Here is an 18,335-nt window from a genome sequence, read left to right on the forward strand (position 1 = left end):
GGATTTCAATGTAGTGCTGGATGATGATTGGGACAGAAGGGGTGCTAGTAGACCTACGCATGCGAAGGCGAGACAGGCGTTGCTAGATGTGATGGAGGAGGGGAGGCTGACTGATGTGTGGAGACTTCGTCACCCTGGGGAGAGAATGGGGACCTGTATTACGTGTCATCACGACGCTTGGTCCCGCCTAGACTTTTGGCTGCTGTCTCCTGAGGTGGCTACATGGGTGGGGGAGGTGGACATTCAGGCCAGGTCGCTCTCGGACCACGCCCCCTGCATGCTAGAGCTGCGGATGCCCAACGTGGCCCCTGGGGCGTTTTCATGGCGGCTGCCGCCCCACGCCCTTACGGATCAGGTGTTCATGGAAGAAATCAGAGATGACATTGTCAAGTACTTTGCCGAAAACGAGGGTTCGGCCTCCTCTGAGGCCGTGGTGTGGGACGCTTTTAAGGCGGTGATACGGGGCCAGTGCATAGCTCGGCAGGCAGGGGTGCTACATACCATACGTCGGACACTGGCTAAGCTAGAGCAAGAACTCAAGGGACTGGACTTGGCCTTCTGCCGAGACCCGACGTTGGCTATTGCAGGTAGTATTAAAGCAAAACTGTTGGACTTCAACGAGGAAGCACAGAGGGAGGTGAAGTTCTTAGGGAAACAGGCCGAAGCCCGCAGATATGGGGAAGGTGATAGACCGAGCAGGACACTAGCTAGACTGATCGCTCCCCAGGCTCAGGCGCATTACATACACACTATCAGGAATAGTGCGGGGACACAGGTCACGGGCCAAGAGGCGGTGCTGAAGGCCTTTGCCGATTTTTATGCTTCCCTTTACACGTCCAAGCACTCTGCTGCTCCGCCTCCCCTGGACGGTTTTCTTGATTCTATCGCCCTTGTCTGGTTCAATGACAACCATAGACAATACATGGACCTGCCTGTCTCGGCCCAAGACATAGCTCAGGTTATCAAGAGCATGCCAGCTAATAAAGCTCCCGGCCCAGATGGCCTAACCACAATGTTTTACAAGACATACGCTGAAGAACTGGCCCCGAAACTGCACTCTGTATTCGTGGAGGCGCTAGAGCTGGGTGCCCTCCCAGACTCCATGCGCGAGGCACTCATTGTCACCCTATTAAAACCCGACAAGGACGAATTACACTTGGACTCCTATCGTCCCCTTTCTCTCATAAATGTGGACGCCAAAATTTTCGCCAAGGTCATTGCAGACAAATTGCAGCCGCTGTTGCCGATCATCGCTCTCCCGGACCAGTCAGGCTTCATTCCTGGCCGTGCCACCTCGCACAACCTCAGAACACTTTTCTCCATCCTACATTATCTCCACCACTCTGTCCAGGCCGCAGTCGTGTTTTTGGACGCGACTAAGGCCTTCGATTCGTTGGAGTGGCCGTACCTGTTTCGTGTCTTGAGCAGGATGGGCTTCAGTCGTAACTTTATTACGCTCATCCAATTGCTATATGACAGACCTCGAGCTCGGGTGCGAGTAAATGGCCTGGTGTCCGAGCCCTTTCCCATCTCCAGGGGGACTAGACAGGGGTGCCCACTGTCGCCCCTCCTCTTTGCTATTGCGATGGAGCCACTGGCGGCCAGAATACGCCAACACCACACGGCGAGAGGGATAAGCTTCAGCTCTCGTAGTCTGCTGATCTCTCTTTATGCGGACGACGTCACTCTGTATGTCTCCAGCCCCGCAGAGAATTTGAATCCACTGCTCCGAGAATTTGTACGTTTCGAGGGTCTGGCGGGCGTGTCTATAAATTGGTCCAAGTCCGTTGCGTTCCCTCTGACTAGCGAGACAGCTCAACCTCCTTCGGACTACCCCCTACGTTGGGAGACCGACGCGGTCAAATACTTAGGTATTTGGATTAGTCGGGACACGCAGGAACTATGGTCACTTAACTTCGGCAGAGCGGTCGACTGGCTGGAGCGGAGGGTGGAGGTCTGGAACAAACTTCCCCTGTCCCTGGTTGCGAGGGTTGCACTGGCGAAAATGGTAGTTCTCCCGAAATTCCTATATCTGTTCGTTAATCTTCCGTTGCCCATGACTGCATGCTTCCATGCACGAGTCCGCTCCTTACTTGTATCTCTGGTGTGGGCTGGGCGGCAGGCAAGGACCTCTTGGGCTTTGCTCACACTCCCGCTGCGGCAGGGGGGCCTCGGGGCGCCTGACCTCAAGCTCTACTCGCTGTGCGCTCAGGCTCAATTTTTGCACTTCTGGGTATTCCCCACCCCCTACCAGCCGCATGTAGCGGTGGAATTGGCTGCGGTTGCCCCGCTGCCACTTCGGGTGGCGTTGTATGGCAGGGTTTCCCGCCCCTCGAAGGAGGTGGACACCGTTGAAATGATCCGCTGGTCATGGAAGGAGTTGCGCCGGAGGGCGGGCCTTCCCTTGCTCTATGCGCCGGCCATTCCGCTGCGAAGCAACCCGATGCTGCCCTGCCTTTGCGCTAGGGGAGATACCATCACGCTCCAGGGGAAACGGGTGGCCACTTTCGCAGACATCTACCCTGATGGGACGTTTGGAGCGTTGGGTGTCCGTGAGGACGGTCAGCCTACCTCGTTCTCGGACGCGCTTCTGTATCACTCCCTCCGGGAGTCCTGCAAGAAGATGTGGCCTCAATTCCCTGAGGCACCTCCACAACTGGATGCCCTGCAGAACTTGCTGTCACGACCCTCCCCCGCGAAACTGGTATCCAGACTGTACAACTGCATGCAGGAGCGGGCCCCGCTCACTGTGCCTGTGGCCAAACTGGCTTGGGCCGCAGACCTGGATGGGGCCCTGTCAGATGACGTGTGGGAATACTGCTGTAAGCAGCTCACGGCGCTGTCACCGAACTATAGGCTACGACTGGTCCACTTCAAATTCTTGCACCGGTACTATCGCACACCAGTGCTGCTACACCGCATGGGAATCCGCACTGACGCTTCATGCTGGAAGTGTGGTGGAGCTGACGCGTCCTTTCTCCATGTGGCGTGGAGCTGCCCAAAGCTAGCTGAGTACTGGTCGAGCATCTTTGAGGCCATCAATCACATTTTACACAGGTCGGATGAACCCAGTCCGCTTCTGGGGCTCCTGGGATACGTTAAAGACACCGAACCCGTTGACAGGAAACTGCACGCGATGCTGCTGCTTTACGCTAAACGCCAGGTGGCGATACACTGGGGCCGTGGAGCCTTGCCCACGTTCGCCGCATGGGTTCGAGACGTTACATATGGTCAGACACAACTCACGAACTACTGGGAGACGATGCCCACCGCGTCTAGGCCCAATGACATCTGGGAACCATTCCTGCAGTGGACTAGAGAGCAGGCGGGTTCGGATGCCTCTGTGGAATCCCCTGGGACGGGTGTTTCGGATGACATGGGGTGAACCTTTGTGCCCTGTGTGCATTGTGTTGGGATGGATGGATACATGCTTTGTTGATGTGTTTGAGGGCTGTGGAATGTGTTGCTCTTGCCGGATCCCATGCCTGTTGCATCCTATCGGGTGGACGTATTGCCCCCCTTCCCGTCCAGGCGCCCTGCTGTTTTGTCCTGCCGCGTTCTCTCCCCCCCCCCTCCCCCGCCCCATGGCCGCTGCCTTGCGTTCCTCCTGCAGCCACCAATATTGCTTGTAGTTGTCCCTCAATGACGGACGGGTCCTTGTACGTGAGCCCCTGCGTATGCGAGATGAGATGTCTGTTGGTTCTTTTTTTTTTCTTTTTGTAATAGCTCTGCACCGAAGTTTGCTGTTTCCTTCCGATTGTTGCGGGGGGGTTGGGTGTAAAGGTGGTAGTGGACGATTTACCTATACAGTATCTCTTTCATGTGCTGCGGTCCTAGTACTCGCCGGAGTGTCTGGATGAGACCGTGAGCCTAGGATTCGTTTCCAGTCCACGAACCCAAAAATGTAAGACCAATCAACTCTGCACTGGTTACACCTTGGTACTCCTCACCAGGGTTGAGGGTGTGTATCGCCATGAATGTTAGGATATTACATTGTTTACGTCTCCTAATCTGGTACACCTTAATTGTAAACACTTGTTGATATTGCGGCCTGCCTCCGGGTTGTTGGCGTGACGCGGTGTGACCATTCTTTAGCACAATAAAGGTCTTTAAAAAAAAAAAAAAAAAAAAAAAGGAACTCTCGTCTCACTCACTAGTCTTGAAGGCGTACACCATCAGTTCTGAGTGCATTTAAAAATGAACAATTGAATTTGCATTGTGGATATAGGCTACCTATTTTTAATCCGGTCGCATATGCTTTTCCACCTCTTGTCTCTCTTTCTCGCTCTCCTTTAGGTGGAATCGTTGCGCTGCAACCATTCAGGTGCAGTATCGTACATATTGAGTGCCCATCCTTTGTTAGAAAGGAGGTCTCATACCCCTCAGAGGGCGCTAAACCACTATTTTTGATCCTGATGAAATGCCAACTGACCCTTTGGGCAATCAAGACATGAAACATGTCGACCTCACTTTGCTGATAGCTATCTAGGTATATTGTGACTGTACAATAGCACCACTGTTTTTACTTAGTCCCGATACTCTCACCCCATAAAATTGCTTTTAGAACACCAGAGTCTATTTGAGACACTTTTCACTGAACACACTTTCGCACTGCCCCCTCTCGTGTATTCACTTAAAAGGTGCATTCGGATCAAAAGATCTCCAACAAAGAGCCCCCAGGCCCGTCAGACATTGCAGCGTCGGCCAGACGAGGAGCGCCAAATGATGAAGCATGACACCCTAACTGTGTGTCTGGGCATTAGGTTCTGAGCTTTTGGTCGCCCCGCGACAGTTTTACTAGTCTTGCGGTTTCACCACTTTGTGACCACTTGGCCTATGGGCAACTACTCCTACTCTGAAGGTTGATTAGTTTACTTCTGGGAGGAACATAGGGGTAGTACCTCCGTAAATATTGAGCTCCTCATCCCCCTTTGATATAATAGTTCTCTAAGCTAGGCACATTGAATAGCCTCTGAGTTTCCAGTATAGGTAGGGAAATTGCTTACCTGATATCAAAAGCACCAAGGATTGTGCTGTGGCAGGATTATCCTTGAATATTCCTACTTCCAAATCAACATTTGTCCTAATAGCTGTGAGCCTATGAAGGACATGTCCATTACAGATGCATGCACATCACCTGAAAACCCAGGTGATCGCATCGAGGTGTACCTCTTAAGTGCGATAATAGTGCCAATAACTCTGCTGATGAGGTCTGTAATGTCCAAACCAGCTTAGAGTACATACCTGCCTGCATCGCGACTATCCGCTATAGTTTGGGTATTGATACCCTCAGGTCCTCCAAACAGAATGCAAGAGGTTACTAGCCAGGTTCCAAGAGGGCATAGTGTGTACCTGCCCAGGAGGCAAACAGCATTAATAGTTTTAGACTGGCATAACAAAAGAACAAGTTACTTACCTTTAGTAACACACTTTCTGGCAGATAGTCTATATATGTGCATATTCCTCACCTTGTGAACATTCCCAAGGAGTGAGACTGGATCCAGAAACGTTTTAAGCAGTACTCATCAGAAACTTTCAAAGCAGTACAAATGCGCACCGGTAGGTGGTGTCGTGCGGCTCCACGGCAACATTGTTCTGTTCCGGAAATTGATGCACGGAACCTCCCAGGTGGTGTGACTCAAATATTGCTGGACGAGCAGGCAAAATGCCCATCTATATGGACCTGGCTGTCCAGACTGCAGTGCTGTGTAAACATATGGCATTATGCGTGTGGCCTGACAAATATACAAAACCAGCACTCTGTGTGCCGTAGCAGTCTTCGCGTAGGCGGAATGAGAACGCAAAACTTTGCCGGGGTTGCTTCTTGGCCAATGCGTAGCAGATTTTAATTCAGATCATCGTCAAATTAGAGATGATCCTTTAATGCATTGCCTTTCCCCTTTGCTTCAGCGAATCCCACAAAAGCGGATTGTCCACACGATGTTCCCTTGTACGATCAATGTAAAAGCTAAGAGCCCATTTAGGATATGTAGAAAGCTGGCTCTGTATAAATATACCAAACAAAGGTATAGGGTGCACAGAGTCCAGTGGATTCCCAAAGTCTTACAGAGGTTAATGTAGATAATACCTTACTTTATATTTGTGGTAGTGTGGGCGAGCAGTAAGGCTTTGTCAGTGGGTATTGTTGAGCATTTATTGTACACAATCAGGCAAGACATGATGTCACACACTCAAAGACTGAACTCAGCCGAGCCTGGTGGTGCGAAAGAAACTTGTATCCGCACACGTGAGTGGCATCTATAAGCAGTTTTGCGCGCCATTTCTGGAACGGAATGAAGTCGGCGTGGAGTCAAATGATGCCACCTACCGGTGTGCAGGGGTACTGCTTTTTAAGTTTCAGATTCCAGTCAAAAGAATGTTCAAAAGGTGAGGAATCAACTGGATCGAAAAATCTATCAAAACATTTTTCTGAAAGCATCGATTCTTTTCAATTCTTTCTCTGGAGGTCTAGCCAGAAAGTAATTGGGATTGACCTCACTCCAAGCTTGAACACAGTTGACCCACAGGGTGCCACAATGTAATCTAATGTCTCATTGCCATATTTAATTAGAACATCACTGGGCATACCCATCCATCACTTTTCTGTATACTTTACTGTGTCAACCTCAGTGGGAAGAATATACCCAGACATGGGTCCCATGCATACTGCCACTGGAACCAAGCTCTAACAGGCTTTGAGTCCTAAATCATAAATGGGGTGAAACCGGTCATAGGTTGCTTGTGTTCCAATTCAGAGAGGACCTGGCCCATCAGTTTGTGCTGGACTGTTCACATTGGAGCAGGGTGAAAACTGATTTACATGTGGCCGGGTCTAAACTGAGGTGGCATGGTGTGCAAAAAAACAATGGACTGGGATGTGGCCCAGAGTAAATACAAGTAGCTGAGATTAATTCAAGCATACCATCCATCACTTTAATACATCTAGATAGTGACAGACACAAATATTTTGTTTTATGGGGTGTGTGGCTACTATCGCCATGTACTTAACACCGTCTTTAGACTGAATATAGAATTTCAAACCCAAAGTTTGTTGCCTACCTAGAACCTTAGGAATTTCTGATGTTTAACTGCAACTCAAATTTGGAAATAGGCATCATGAAGGCTTCTGCAAGCATCCAGTCTTCTTGATTTTAATTGTGGGAATAATGTGATGTAAGTGCAGTATTCTGAATGTTACTTTCTTTATCCATTTTTTGACGTTTTGTTAGGATTGAGAATTGGTCAGAACTCCTGTTTGGGTCCTTTTGTTTGAGCCAGAATGTAACAAGAACAAATTCCCTTGTCTTTACGACAAGGGACCTGCTGCATAGCTTGCTTCTATGTAGTTGAATATTCATTATTTGCAGAAATCAGAGGTAATCCCATGACGGAGAAATATGGTACTCAATGAGAACCATGGCCATGTTATTTTTCTAATAATGATTAACACCAGAAAGAATAATAGAGGATTGTGAGAGGTTACATGAACTATGCATTTGCCTGTTTCTAGGAAAAGCCTATACCAGACTGAAGAGAAATAAATGAATAATAGTCAAAATATTAAGCACATTACATTTTTGGTGTCATTGTTACGTACCTTATCCTTCAACAAAATTTCATACGTTGTTAAAATTATATTGAATTTTAAGCGCCTGGTCTGCATATGCATCCATTCATGGGTTCTAATCTACAAAACAAAGAATTATACATTTAAGAGGGATTTTGTAAAAACATACATTAACAGTTTACAGATTCTATTACTTTACACATACTGCATTTAGTGCATGGTGAATCTTTAGTTATCTAGGTCTGGGATATCACAATGTTGCAAAACTCTGAAGCAAATAGTAGAAGATGTATGAAATCATAACTACAGGTTGTTAAAATACCAATGATTGGTGCACGACTCAAATTAATTAATTGACCATGATTTGGGAAAAACTGACTAGTCTTTCTACAATGATCATATGAAAATTGATGAATCTGGGGGAAAAAAATATCGATCTGTGTAACATTAACAACCTTTGCATATGAACCAAGACATCTTTCTCCATCTAAGTTAAACTAGCAAAAATACCAGGTGGTCCTTAACTGATAATTTCTTCAGCAGAAAGAAAAACATACCTACCAGTGACTCTAGTGCTATTCATATTACTTTTCTAGAACACTGCCAACCAACATTTCTTTCTTAGCTTAACAAAAAGGTTGAATGAATGCTGGAAAGACAGTCAGGGAGGCAATGTAATAGGCATATGGCTTTGGAGCGAATTTGAATCTGCTTACATATTTAAACTTTAACTTCAAACTACGTTTCTGAGGGGACATGCCACGGTGGCGATCTGGACGGATGAACTGCGAAGGAGCACTGCGTGCTTCGCCTGTCCGACAACACTCTAGCTCATTAGAGGTACCTTCTGATCTCCAGACTCTGTCCCACTATCTCCTTCTTGAGTGGTAGTGCCATGATTACAATAGCGAGGTGAGGCACCTCTCCATAAAAGCAATGCCATCATTTGCGGTGCTGGACCTGTGGCCTGCACTATCCCTGCTGGCCTGGGCAGGCTTGGTCTTTCCTCCAGGGCCTGGGAGTGAAGACGAGGGCTGACAGCTGGGCCGCGAGCAGCAACGGTGCCGGATCCTCTGCGGCAGATATAGCCCAGTTGGAGATCACCGCCGTTCAGACAGGACCACCCCTACGGAGGCCCGGCTGGAGGTGATTCACATGAGGCTGCACTGGGCCCAACTGCCAGACACTAGCCAAAGCTGGGAGCTGTGACCCCGCACAAAGTGGCTGGCCCGAACAAAGACCAGGGGTACTGGTGACGGCAGGAGAAGGAGGTGTGGATAAAAATGACCACAAGATCGATCTTTCTTCCCTGCAGGTTTAAATGCCACAGATCCAGCTGGCCCGCGGTATAGCTGGATTGCCACAACGGGTCTGCACACCCAAGCTCATTTAGTTGGAGCACTCCCTCCCCCATCGGGGGTCTGAAGTGTTCACTTGCCTTGTGACCGTGTGAGGGGCGATTTGATGTGTTGCACAGGGGCCGGTGGGGAAACCAGTGTGAGAACAGCACCACTCAACATTCAGGTCTAGGGCAGAGAGACATCACAGGCTGCAGATTGGATTGTGCACATGGAAGGTGCAACTGGCCTCCCGACATCCCCTGGCCTGGAGACTCTTCCCGCATTGGTGCAAGGTAAAGGGGAGACGTGCAGGAGAAGCACTGTGTCCCCCTAAGATGGACTGCTACCAAGGAGGGCACAGGCTGTGCTGGCTCTGCGCTGGGCTGCTAGTGACACCCACAGATTAACACACATCTGGAGATACTGGAGTCTTTGTTGAGCAAATCCGGTGCTCACAGGAGACAGAGTCTGTAAGGTAAGTGCAGGACAGGTCCTCCAGGCTCTGTGGGGCTGCTGGCTACTCCGGTTTCTTCGCTGTAGGCAGGTCAGAATCGGGACAAGCCGGTAGGGCTGGGGCCAAAGCAGTAGGTGTTCTCTTCCTGGGTCAGCACGGCTCTTCGGTCATTCTTTCTTCCTCGAATGTGAGGTGGCAAGGTTGCAGGTCGGCCCTGAAAAGGGGTGTGTAGGTCGGGACCAATGTGAGGGTGGCATGAGTCTCTTCCTAATTGGTGGAGCCCCCTCATCTACCGATGGAGGGAATTGAGATGCGTGATTCACCTCGCCTCCCCCACCTGAGGGGTGGGGTTGGCAAGGTGGGCACACCTCTCTTCCAAGCTTGGTTTTCCCACTGATTCTCCTGCCCTAAGTGGGGGGTCAGAACCGGTGGGAGCCAGTTGCTGGGGGCAGCAAAAGGCAGGGACATCTTCCAAAGGTGGCAGGGCTTTGAAGCTTCCCCTTTCATGGACCCAGTCCATTCTGGGGGAGAAGACTGGACACCTCTGCCCAGGATGGGCTTTGTTTCTGGACACCAAGAGCAGAGGCTCTCCACCCAGGGGTCCAGAAACCTGTCTGGTGGTGTCAAATGGCGGGCTAGCCATTTTTCAGAAGGCATCTCTAAGCTGCCCTCTGTGTGCATTTTGCATTAAATCCCACACTGGCATCAGTGTCGGTTTAATGTGCTGAGAAGTTTTCTCCAAACTTCCCAGGTTTCTGTGAAGCCTCTTCGGAAGTGTGGAGTTCATGATGACCAACTCAAAGACCATATACTTCTTATGGCTTCACTGCACTTACAATGTCTAAGAATGAACTCGGACACTGTAGGGGTACAGGGCTCACACCACTTTAGGGCTCGTGCAAGCTGCTAGAGGGGTGACTTACGTAGACCTCAAGCAGTGGGTTGCAAGCATAGCACACAAGGATGTGTGCCATGTCGACTATTAACTTTTCTCTAGACCATAACCTGTATCCTGCAATGGCAGTGTGTGGGTGTTAAGGTACAGGGTCCCAGGGCACACCACGTCAAAAGTGTATCATGTGTCAGGCAAAATGAGTGGGGGTAACCATGCAAAAAGGGGCACTTTCCTACAGGGGGCAAGGTCCAAGGCAACATCAAAATGTTGCCTCGGGAGGCACAGGGGAGTATGTAGAGGTGTGTTTCAGCATAGGATGCCCCGTTCACTGCAACGGGAACTGGTACGGTTGAAAAGAGGCTGCAAGCTGGGACTGGGAGGCCAGCCGGGGTTAACCCACAGGGGAGCTCAGCCCTTAAGATGCATGGGCACCTAGGTGCACCATTGGTCCAATTCTCCTTGGGCTGTGGGACTCCGGTGCAGTGGTGCTTGTAGGAGTCAGGTTTGTGCTGCAGGAAACACTTGCGGTTGTGGGGGCCTGCACACAGAGGCAGCAGGCTGCGACTTGAGTCCAATCTGGGCAAACCCAAGGATGTACTCAGCCTTTGAGGGTCTTGGGACACCGTTGGCACCGTCATCTACCTCCGACTCAAGGTGTGGTGCAGGGGTTCAGAGGTACTTTAAGGTGACAGTCGTAGGCTCATTCTTCTCCTTGGTTCTGCAGAAAAGGGGCAAACAGGACAGCTGGGCCACTCTCTGTGTGGGTCCCACTGTCCTTGAAGTCCCTCGAGGTGCAGGTAGGTATTCCTCTGTGTTGGTGTCCGGTCCGGACACAACAAACCTTGGTTGTTGCAAGGGGTCCGGTAACCCAGATTTTGTGCTGTGCTGCTCCTGTTGGTCCTGGCGTTCCCGCAGCGACCTCTTTCTGGGCGGCTGCAGCATCGGAAGTCCCGTTAAGCGGCAAGATGAAGAACTTGACTTTACTTCTTTGGTGCATATGGCACCCTTCGTAGATCTAGAGTCAGATTTTCGAGACCCTTCTAGTTTTTTCAAGGTCGATGACTCTCCTACCTCCTTTGAAATCTTCTTCTCGACCTCCACGACCATAAAGTTTCTGTCCTCGTCGCCTTCTGGGTGTTTGGTGACGTTGTCCTCCTCCTCACTGGAGACGCCCAGGTCTCGCAGCGAAGGTGGTGATCCTTGGCCTTGAATTATGTAATGGGCTCTTTGCTGTCTCTCTCACACTCAACGTCTTCGGGGTGAAGTCGGAGCACGTGTTACAGTCCTCATTTTGGTGATCCAGCAGCAGGCAAACATTGCAGACTGGGTGTTGATCTTTCTGAGCCTACTTGGTGACAATTTTTGCAGAACTTGAACAATGTCTTGTCCATTACCGCGCACAGTGAGCCCCCTGCATGCGAATTCTCTGATCGTCGAAGATTCCGTTTTCACCTTTCGTCGAACTACAGTAGTTGTGTTTGAAAACTAAGGTCGAAACGTTCTACTGCTCTTCTGAAGTTTTTTCCTTATTTTCGTCGTTTCTTCTCTCCAATTTTGGGAGTTCCTTCCGTATTGATCCAGACCCAACGGCGGAAAAAAAGAATCTCAAGATGGCGAACAAAGGTGTGAGCTTCCGGAGGAAACCCTTCGACGTCACAGGAGAACACCAAATGGTGGAATGTCGAGGCCCAGCAACAAAAAAAAAAAAAAGAAAAGAAAAGTAATACTACAATTACGGACCCATCCACTAGATGGCGGAATAATGCACAGCATGTGAATCCAGAAGAGATTCAAGCTGCAAAAACTCCTTTGCCGTGCTAGCATGGGGGCACCAGAGTCAGAAATGGTGACAGCTGAAAACACGGTAGTGAGATATTTGGAGGAGTGGAATTCGAGGCAGTAACCCACTGTACCACAAACAGCACCCACTATTCAGAGGCGACTTCCTCTGTCTAGGAAAAGAGGTACCTCAGTCTTCCTTTGCAGTTGACGCCCTGAACACCACCAACCTCCGAGACCCACCGTATCACTTGACTAAAGTTCGCCATTATAATAAAACATCACTACGTGGAGTGAAAAATCGATGCACTGCAAACGAGCCACCCTGTCAGTAACTTCTGCTTTCAAATCGGCTTTGTGTTGTTGCTGCTGCTACTGCAAAGTGACGCACACAAGGTTCAGCAATGGAGAGCTGATCTCTTCCAGCCCAAAGAGCCTGCACGGATACCTGTTGCACCAAGCAGCCGCAAGAGAAGTGGGTCGCTTGGGGGGGTGATGTCAGAATGTGACCAAGCAGAGGACAGGAATCATGACTTGCCCCTTGAGCACTTAGGTGGGAGGGGGAGGGGGGGTGGAGGGGGGGGGTGACTATCTGCAGGCTCAACTGGCAGGGAGCGCAGATTAGGTTATTCTATGGATCGAAGATATTTAAAAAAAACGTCCTGTGCGGCGAAGGCCTGCGGACGCGTTACAATATGACAAATGAAATCACACACCATCCTTGAGTGGTTAGTGAATGATATGAAAATATGAGCTACGAGGAGACTAGGTGAGGAGAATATGGTCATATTTCCCGTCTAAGCATCGTAGCTATACACAGAACATTCTCAATACCGTCCAGAATATTGTATTCAGAAAATAACATGCCCCGTCACGGTAGCTGAGAAACCGCAAAGTCTTTATTTACATCGGTATCCAGCTCGCCAAAGTCTGACATATATGTATATTAAGCTGGCATGTAGCGTTGGCTGAAAGTGCAGCGGGGGCAATATTAAGGACAAGCGTCCTTGTAGTGATTTGAAAGGCGGCGAAGGCAAGATTCAAGGACAGCGTCCTTCAGTCATTTCAAGTAGCTACATCAGCGTCCTTTTGATGTGTTTAAGCACAGCCGGGGCAACGTGAAGGACAGCGTCCTGTTGGTAATTGAAAGCCGATCGGGCCGGCACGTTAATTAGAACAAGCCTGAAAGCGTCCTTGGTTACAAACGCAGCACTCTGTGTGACAAGTACAGCAGGGGCATTGTTTGAGCGCGCAAAAGTGAAAGCTGAGATCGAGCGCACGAAAGTGAAAGCGCGGTGGGAGTGCGTGAAAGTAAAGGCTGAGATCACCAGAGAAGGGACACCCTGGGCGTGCACATCTCCTGACCCCCTTCACCAGAAAATCGCTGACAATAGATCTCACCACGCGAGTAGCGAATGCGCCGCGTCGCTAGGCGAGACCTAAAAAGGGTTGAAGAACTTCTGGATGAATTTCCCTTTCGTTTATCTGTTGAGTTTGACGACTTAACAGATCCGCAATCTGATTGTTCACTCCTGGCAGATGTTCCGCCAGAAAATGTATGTTTTGTGGAATGGCCCATCTCCATATGCTTTGTGCTAGGTGAGACAACTGCAAAGACTGTGTCCCTCCTTGTTTTTGTATGTAATACATGGCTGTCATATTGTCCATGCGGACAAGGAAAGTCTTGTTGAGGAGATGTGTTTGGAAGGACTTTAACGCTAGAAATATTGCCAGTAGTTCTAGTTGATTGATGTGAAGCGCTCTTTGTTGAGTGGTCCAACTGCCCTAAATAGTGTGGTTTAGGAGATGAGCTCCCCAGCCGGTGAGTGAAGAGTCTGCTGTTAGCACTATCTGTGGAACTGGCTCTTGGAACGGCCGCCCTCTGGAAAGATTTTGTGTGTTCCACCACTGCAGAGAGCAATAGGTGCGGCAGTCCACCAACACCAGATCTGTAAGTTGACCTTGAGCCTGGTTCCACTGACATGCTAAGCATTCTTGTAAAGGGCGCATCTGAAGTCTTGCGTGAGGTACACTGAAAATGCAAGAGGCCATCATCCCTATGAGCTGCATAAACACTTGTGCCGGAAGAGAGTGTTGGGGTTGAAACTTGGTCATGAGTGTTTGCATACTGGCTATTCTGGCTGGATTGGGGCATGCTAGGGCTTTGGAAGTGTCTATTGTGGCTCCTAGATACTGATGTAGGTAGGAGGGCTGAAGGTGCGACTTGGTATAGTCTATAGTAAACCCCAAGTTGTGTAGCAGTTGAACAGTTTGTTATGTATAGCGAACACACTGGTTGTGTGACTCGGCTTTTATCAGCCAGTCGTCCAGGAATGAAAATACATAGATTTGCTGCCTTCGCAAGTGCGCCGCTACAACCGCAAGGCACTTTGTGAATACCCTGGGTGCTGTGGTCACCCGAATGGGAGAACTTTGAATTGATAGTGTTGGCCGTCCACTGAGAACCTTAGACATTTCCAGTGAGAAGGGTGTATGGGAATATGGAAGTAGACGTCCTTCAGATCTAATGTGGCAAGGAAGTCGCCTTGTTGAAGCAGTGGAAGGACTTGTTGAAGAGTGATCATGTAAAAATGATCTGATTGTATGTAGAGATTGAGAGGTCTGAGGTCCAGTATTGGCTGTAGAGTACCGTCCTTTTTGGGGATTAGGAAACACAGGGAGTATACTCCTGTTCCTTGATGCTGTATGGGGACTGGTTCTATGGCATGCTTTTGAAGCAGTGAGAGAACTTCCTGTTTGAGGAGTGTCCGATGTTTTGTGGACATCGGACGCTGCTTGGGTGGTATGGTGGGGGGGACTTGCAGTAAATTCCAGGCAGTAACCATACTGGATAATTTGTCTCACCCAGTTGTCGGTAGTGATGGAATTCCAGACAGGTAGGAACTGTGAGAGTCTCCCTCCGACCGGAGTGGAATGGTCTGGAGGGAGTGGAGGGAAGTCACTGTTTATTAGTGGGAGAGGAGCGAGTGTTGTTTTTACCGCGGCCTCTACCCTTGTTGTTACTTCCTTTGTATCTACCTCTAAAATATCCCTTATTGGTTGATGTTTGTGTGGTGTTTTTATATGAGGAAGCAACCGTGTCTGTACTGATGTTTTTGGATACTCCTCTATAGAAGGCGCGTCGAAAGGACCCTCGTGTGGATGGAGACTGTAATGCTCCCACGGATTTAGCAGTCTCTGTGTCCTTTTTCATTTTTCTAAAGCTGTATCTACAGCAGGACCAAAAAGCTGTTCCTGATTTAGCGGCTGATGTCTTAGTAACACACTAGTGTTGACGGATCTAGATGCGGTATCTGCTGCAGTGGGCACAATTAATTCATGCATTTTTTTTTTATTTGCCTTCTTGAATCAAAGCATTGGCTTTGGTTTTGTACTGATCAGGCAAATGCTGCATTAGGGATTCAAACTCGTCGTAATGAGCCCTATCGTACCTGGCAAGTAATGCCTGCGCATTGGCTATCTTCCAGTGATTAGCTGCCTGGGCAGCAACTAGTTTGCCCAAAGCGTCCAGTAATTTATACTCTGTCTGGAGGTGGAGCATCACCGGACGTCTGAGAGTTGGCAAGCTTTCTAGCGTTGGTTACTACTAGGAAATCTCAGGAAAGTTGACCTTTGATGTAGGTGGGATCATTTGGGGCGGGTTTATATTTATCAATTCTAGGATTCAGAATTCTAGCCCTTACAGGGTCTTTGAATATGTCTGGGGCATGTTTAATGACACCTCTTAACATGGGTAAAGTTGGTACTGTCCTTTGTGACTGTGCAAATGTGTCTAGAAGGAAGTCTTCCTCTGTGGGGTCCGAATGCATTTGAACACCATGTTACTGGGCAGCCCTATCAATGAGCTGACTAAAGCCAATATTGTCATCTGCGGGAGATGGCTTTTACGGGTATACATCGGGATCAGGAAGGTCTGGAGGACATACTGGGTCATCATAGACATCCCATGGGTCCTGTGGCACGTCTGTGTTGTCATTAGGGTCAGTGAAAGGGTCATTATTCCCTCCTTCAACCCCTAAATCATAGTCATCCTGTGGTGGTGGCGAGTATGGAAAAGTATGGGAGACTTTGGAGGAGAGAAAGGCTTAGTGGGGAGAACAGGAGAAGAGGGTCTTAGAGGTGAAGTGGCACAGTCTCTTTTCTTTACAGGCACATCAGGGATGTGTGGGGTGTCCAACTTCCTCTTCTTGTGTGGAACGTTGACAATATGACCTGTCTTGGGTCCACTTGGAGAGTTTTCTGTTTCGGATCGATGGGATCCGGCCGAAAGAGTTCTTCCCCTTCGGTAACCGCTTTCGGTGCCGCTTTTTCGGTTCCGAGCGAGGTTTAGATTTCTGCTCTGGAGCCTTTGAAGGGGTTTTTGGATCCTTCGACTTCGGTGTCGCGTCAGAAATCTTATTCGTTTCCGAATGTTTCGGTTTCGGATCCGAGGCATTTTCCTCCTTCAGTGCCGAGGTGTTCGGTGGCGATGTCTTTTTGGGAATTGCAGGAGTAGGATGAGCTCCTGGCTCCGGTGCCAACGGTGTCTGGGGGGCACTGATATGCAGCTTGCTCGGTCCCGAGCTGCCGGATGGCTTTTCTTTTGTCTTCGGAGCCGAGGGCGGGGCTTCTGAAGCTTTGTTTCAGTCACGACTGGGGCCTGCAGCCGAAGTTTTGACCGGTGCCTTCTTTTTCTCGGGGCAGGGGCAGGGGCACTTGTACTCACATGTTGACCTGGAGTGATGAGGTCATCGGAGTCGGAGTCGTCTGCCTCGGGAACGATGTCCAGATCCTCCGAATCTTCTGCCGCTGAAACATCAGGACCTTCACCGAAGAGGTCTTCTGGCACAGGTGTAGCTTGTTGCGCCATAACGTTTTGTCGGGCCCGGCGATCACGGATGGTCTTCTTGCAGCGGGAGGCGGCGCAGGCTTGGCAGTTTTCGTGCTCGGGCGAAAGACCGAGGTTGCACACCTTGTGCTGGGGGCATTTTTTTTATTAAGTCCTTTTCATAAGCGGTAGGCCCGAGTAGCGCTAATAATCCCAGCGGCCCGCGTCGACGACCAGAATCAAGTATTTGAGTAGCGCACGATTGAAAACAATACCATCGAGCTTGATATGCTTTGCACGTCAAAAATTTACGAACCAGAGCGCTGAAGTTACATCCGAACCCGATGGCGGAAAAAAACAATCTGAGGATGGAGTCGATGCCCATGCACACTATCATCCAAGGGAGGAGTCACCTATCTCCTGACAACAAAAGAGTTCATCCAGGACAACAAGGTGCAAGCATCCAAGCCCAACACCAGATGGCGATCTATGCACAGAGTGTGAATTATGCAGCTCATATGCCTCGAACAAGTGCATTTAAGGTTGACATTTGATACAGCTTTACATTCCGCTGCCGGATCCTGCAATCTCTTTCAATGGACTTCAGGGAGGCGCTTGCTTAGTTTATTCATCTCTTCCCAATTCTGTAGGGCATAGAGGGAGAGCAAGCTGACAGAGTTGGCAAAACACTAGTGTGTGGCAGCTACCATTGCCACATGCTTGATGGCAGTTTCCACTGTGAGTGTACTTGTCACATGGAGGGGCATCATCCATTGCCTGCGCCGAGGTAAGCTGGGCAAAGTATTGCACCCTTGGGGTGACAACTAAGGCCTTCTCCCTTCCCTGAAATGGTCAGCAGCAGTCTTCATCGGGTCTCCAAAGTATGGAAATGTACTGGACTGAGCTTTCTGTGAGAAAAGCATCTTCCTCTCGCACAACTTGCATTTTCATTGTGGTACTGGGCAACCTGAATTTGTCACATGGCCCATAGGGAAATTGCCACCTTCACTAAGTTAGCATGAGCACGTTGCAGCATGCCTCTTGCTCTGCACACGTTACTACACGTCTTTATTTCTTGCAAAATTTTATATGGCTGCTTTCACATGAGAACTCATCGCTGTGTTCACTCTCTGCATGTTCCTGGGATTTTGACTGAACATTATGTGCAAGGTAATGTGAGAAAGTGGCTCTGTATATACTGTTCCCAAATAGGTACAGTGTGTACAGAGTCCACAGTACCCAGAGGTTTGGCAGAGCCTAAAGTTAGATATAACCTTACTCTCTTAAAGTAGTAACTTGGTCCAGCAGTAAGGCAGTATCAGAGGACAGTGTATAGCATTTGTTGCACACACTCAGCCAGCATGGTCTCACACACTCAATAACTGAACTCTACGCCAATGATTTATATATAAAAAATATATGCTTGTTTTAGTTTAGAACCAATAATAGGTATTAAAATATACTTTCTCAGA

At 49.2% G+C, this 18,335-nt stretch overlaps 1 protein-coding gene across 3 annotated transcripts in view; it reads right to left on the reverse strand.

Moving 5' to 3' along the window:
* CHD1 (chromodomain helicase DNA binding protein 1) overlaps positions 1 to 18,335 on the reverse strand; it is a 1,484,343-nt gene that overhangs the window by 1,098,037 nt on the left and 367,971 nt on the right. For all 3 annotated transcript variants that reach the window (XM_085632544.1, XM_085632543.1, XM_085632545.1), the window contains one exon: positions 7,598 to 7,687. In XM_085632544.1, the coding sequence (XP_085488670.1) occupies positions 7,598 to 7,687 (90 nt within the window). The remainder of the gene's footprint in view (positions 1 to 7,597; positions 7,688 to 18,335) is intronic.

The sequence above is a fragment of the Triturus cristatus genome, chromosome 2_1 (genome assembly GCF_964204655.1).
Source record: "Triturus cristatus chromosome 2_1, aTriCri1.1, whole genome shotgun sequence".
Classification (NCBI taxonomy): Eukaryota; Metazoa; Chordata; class Amphibia; order Caudata; family Salamandridae; genus Triturus; species Triturus cristatus.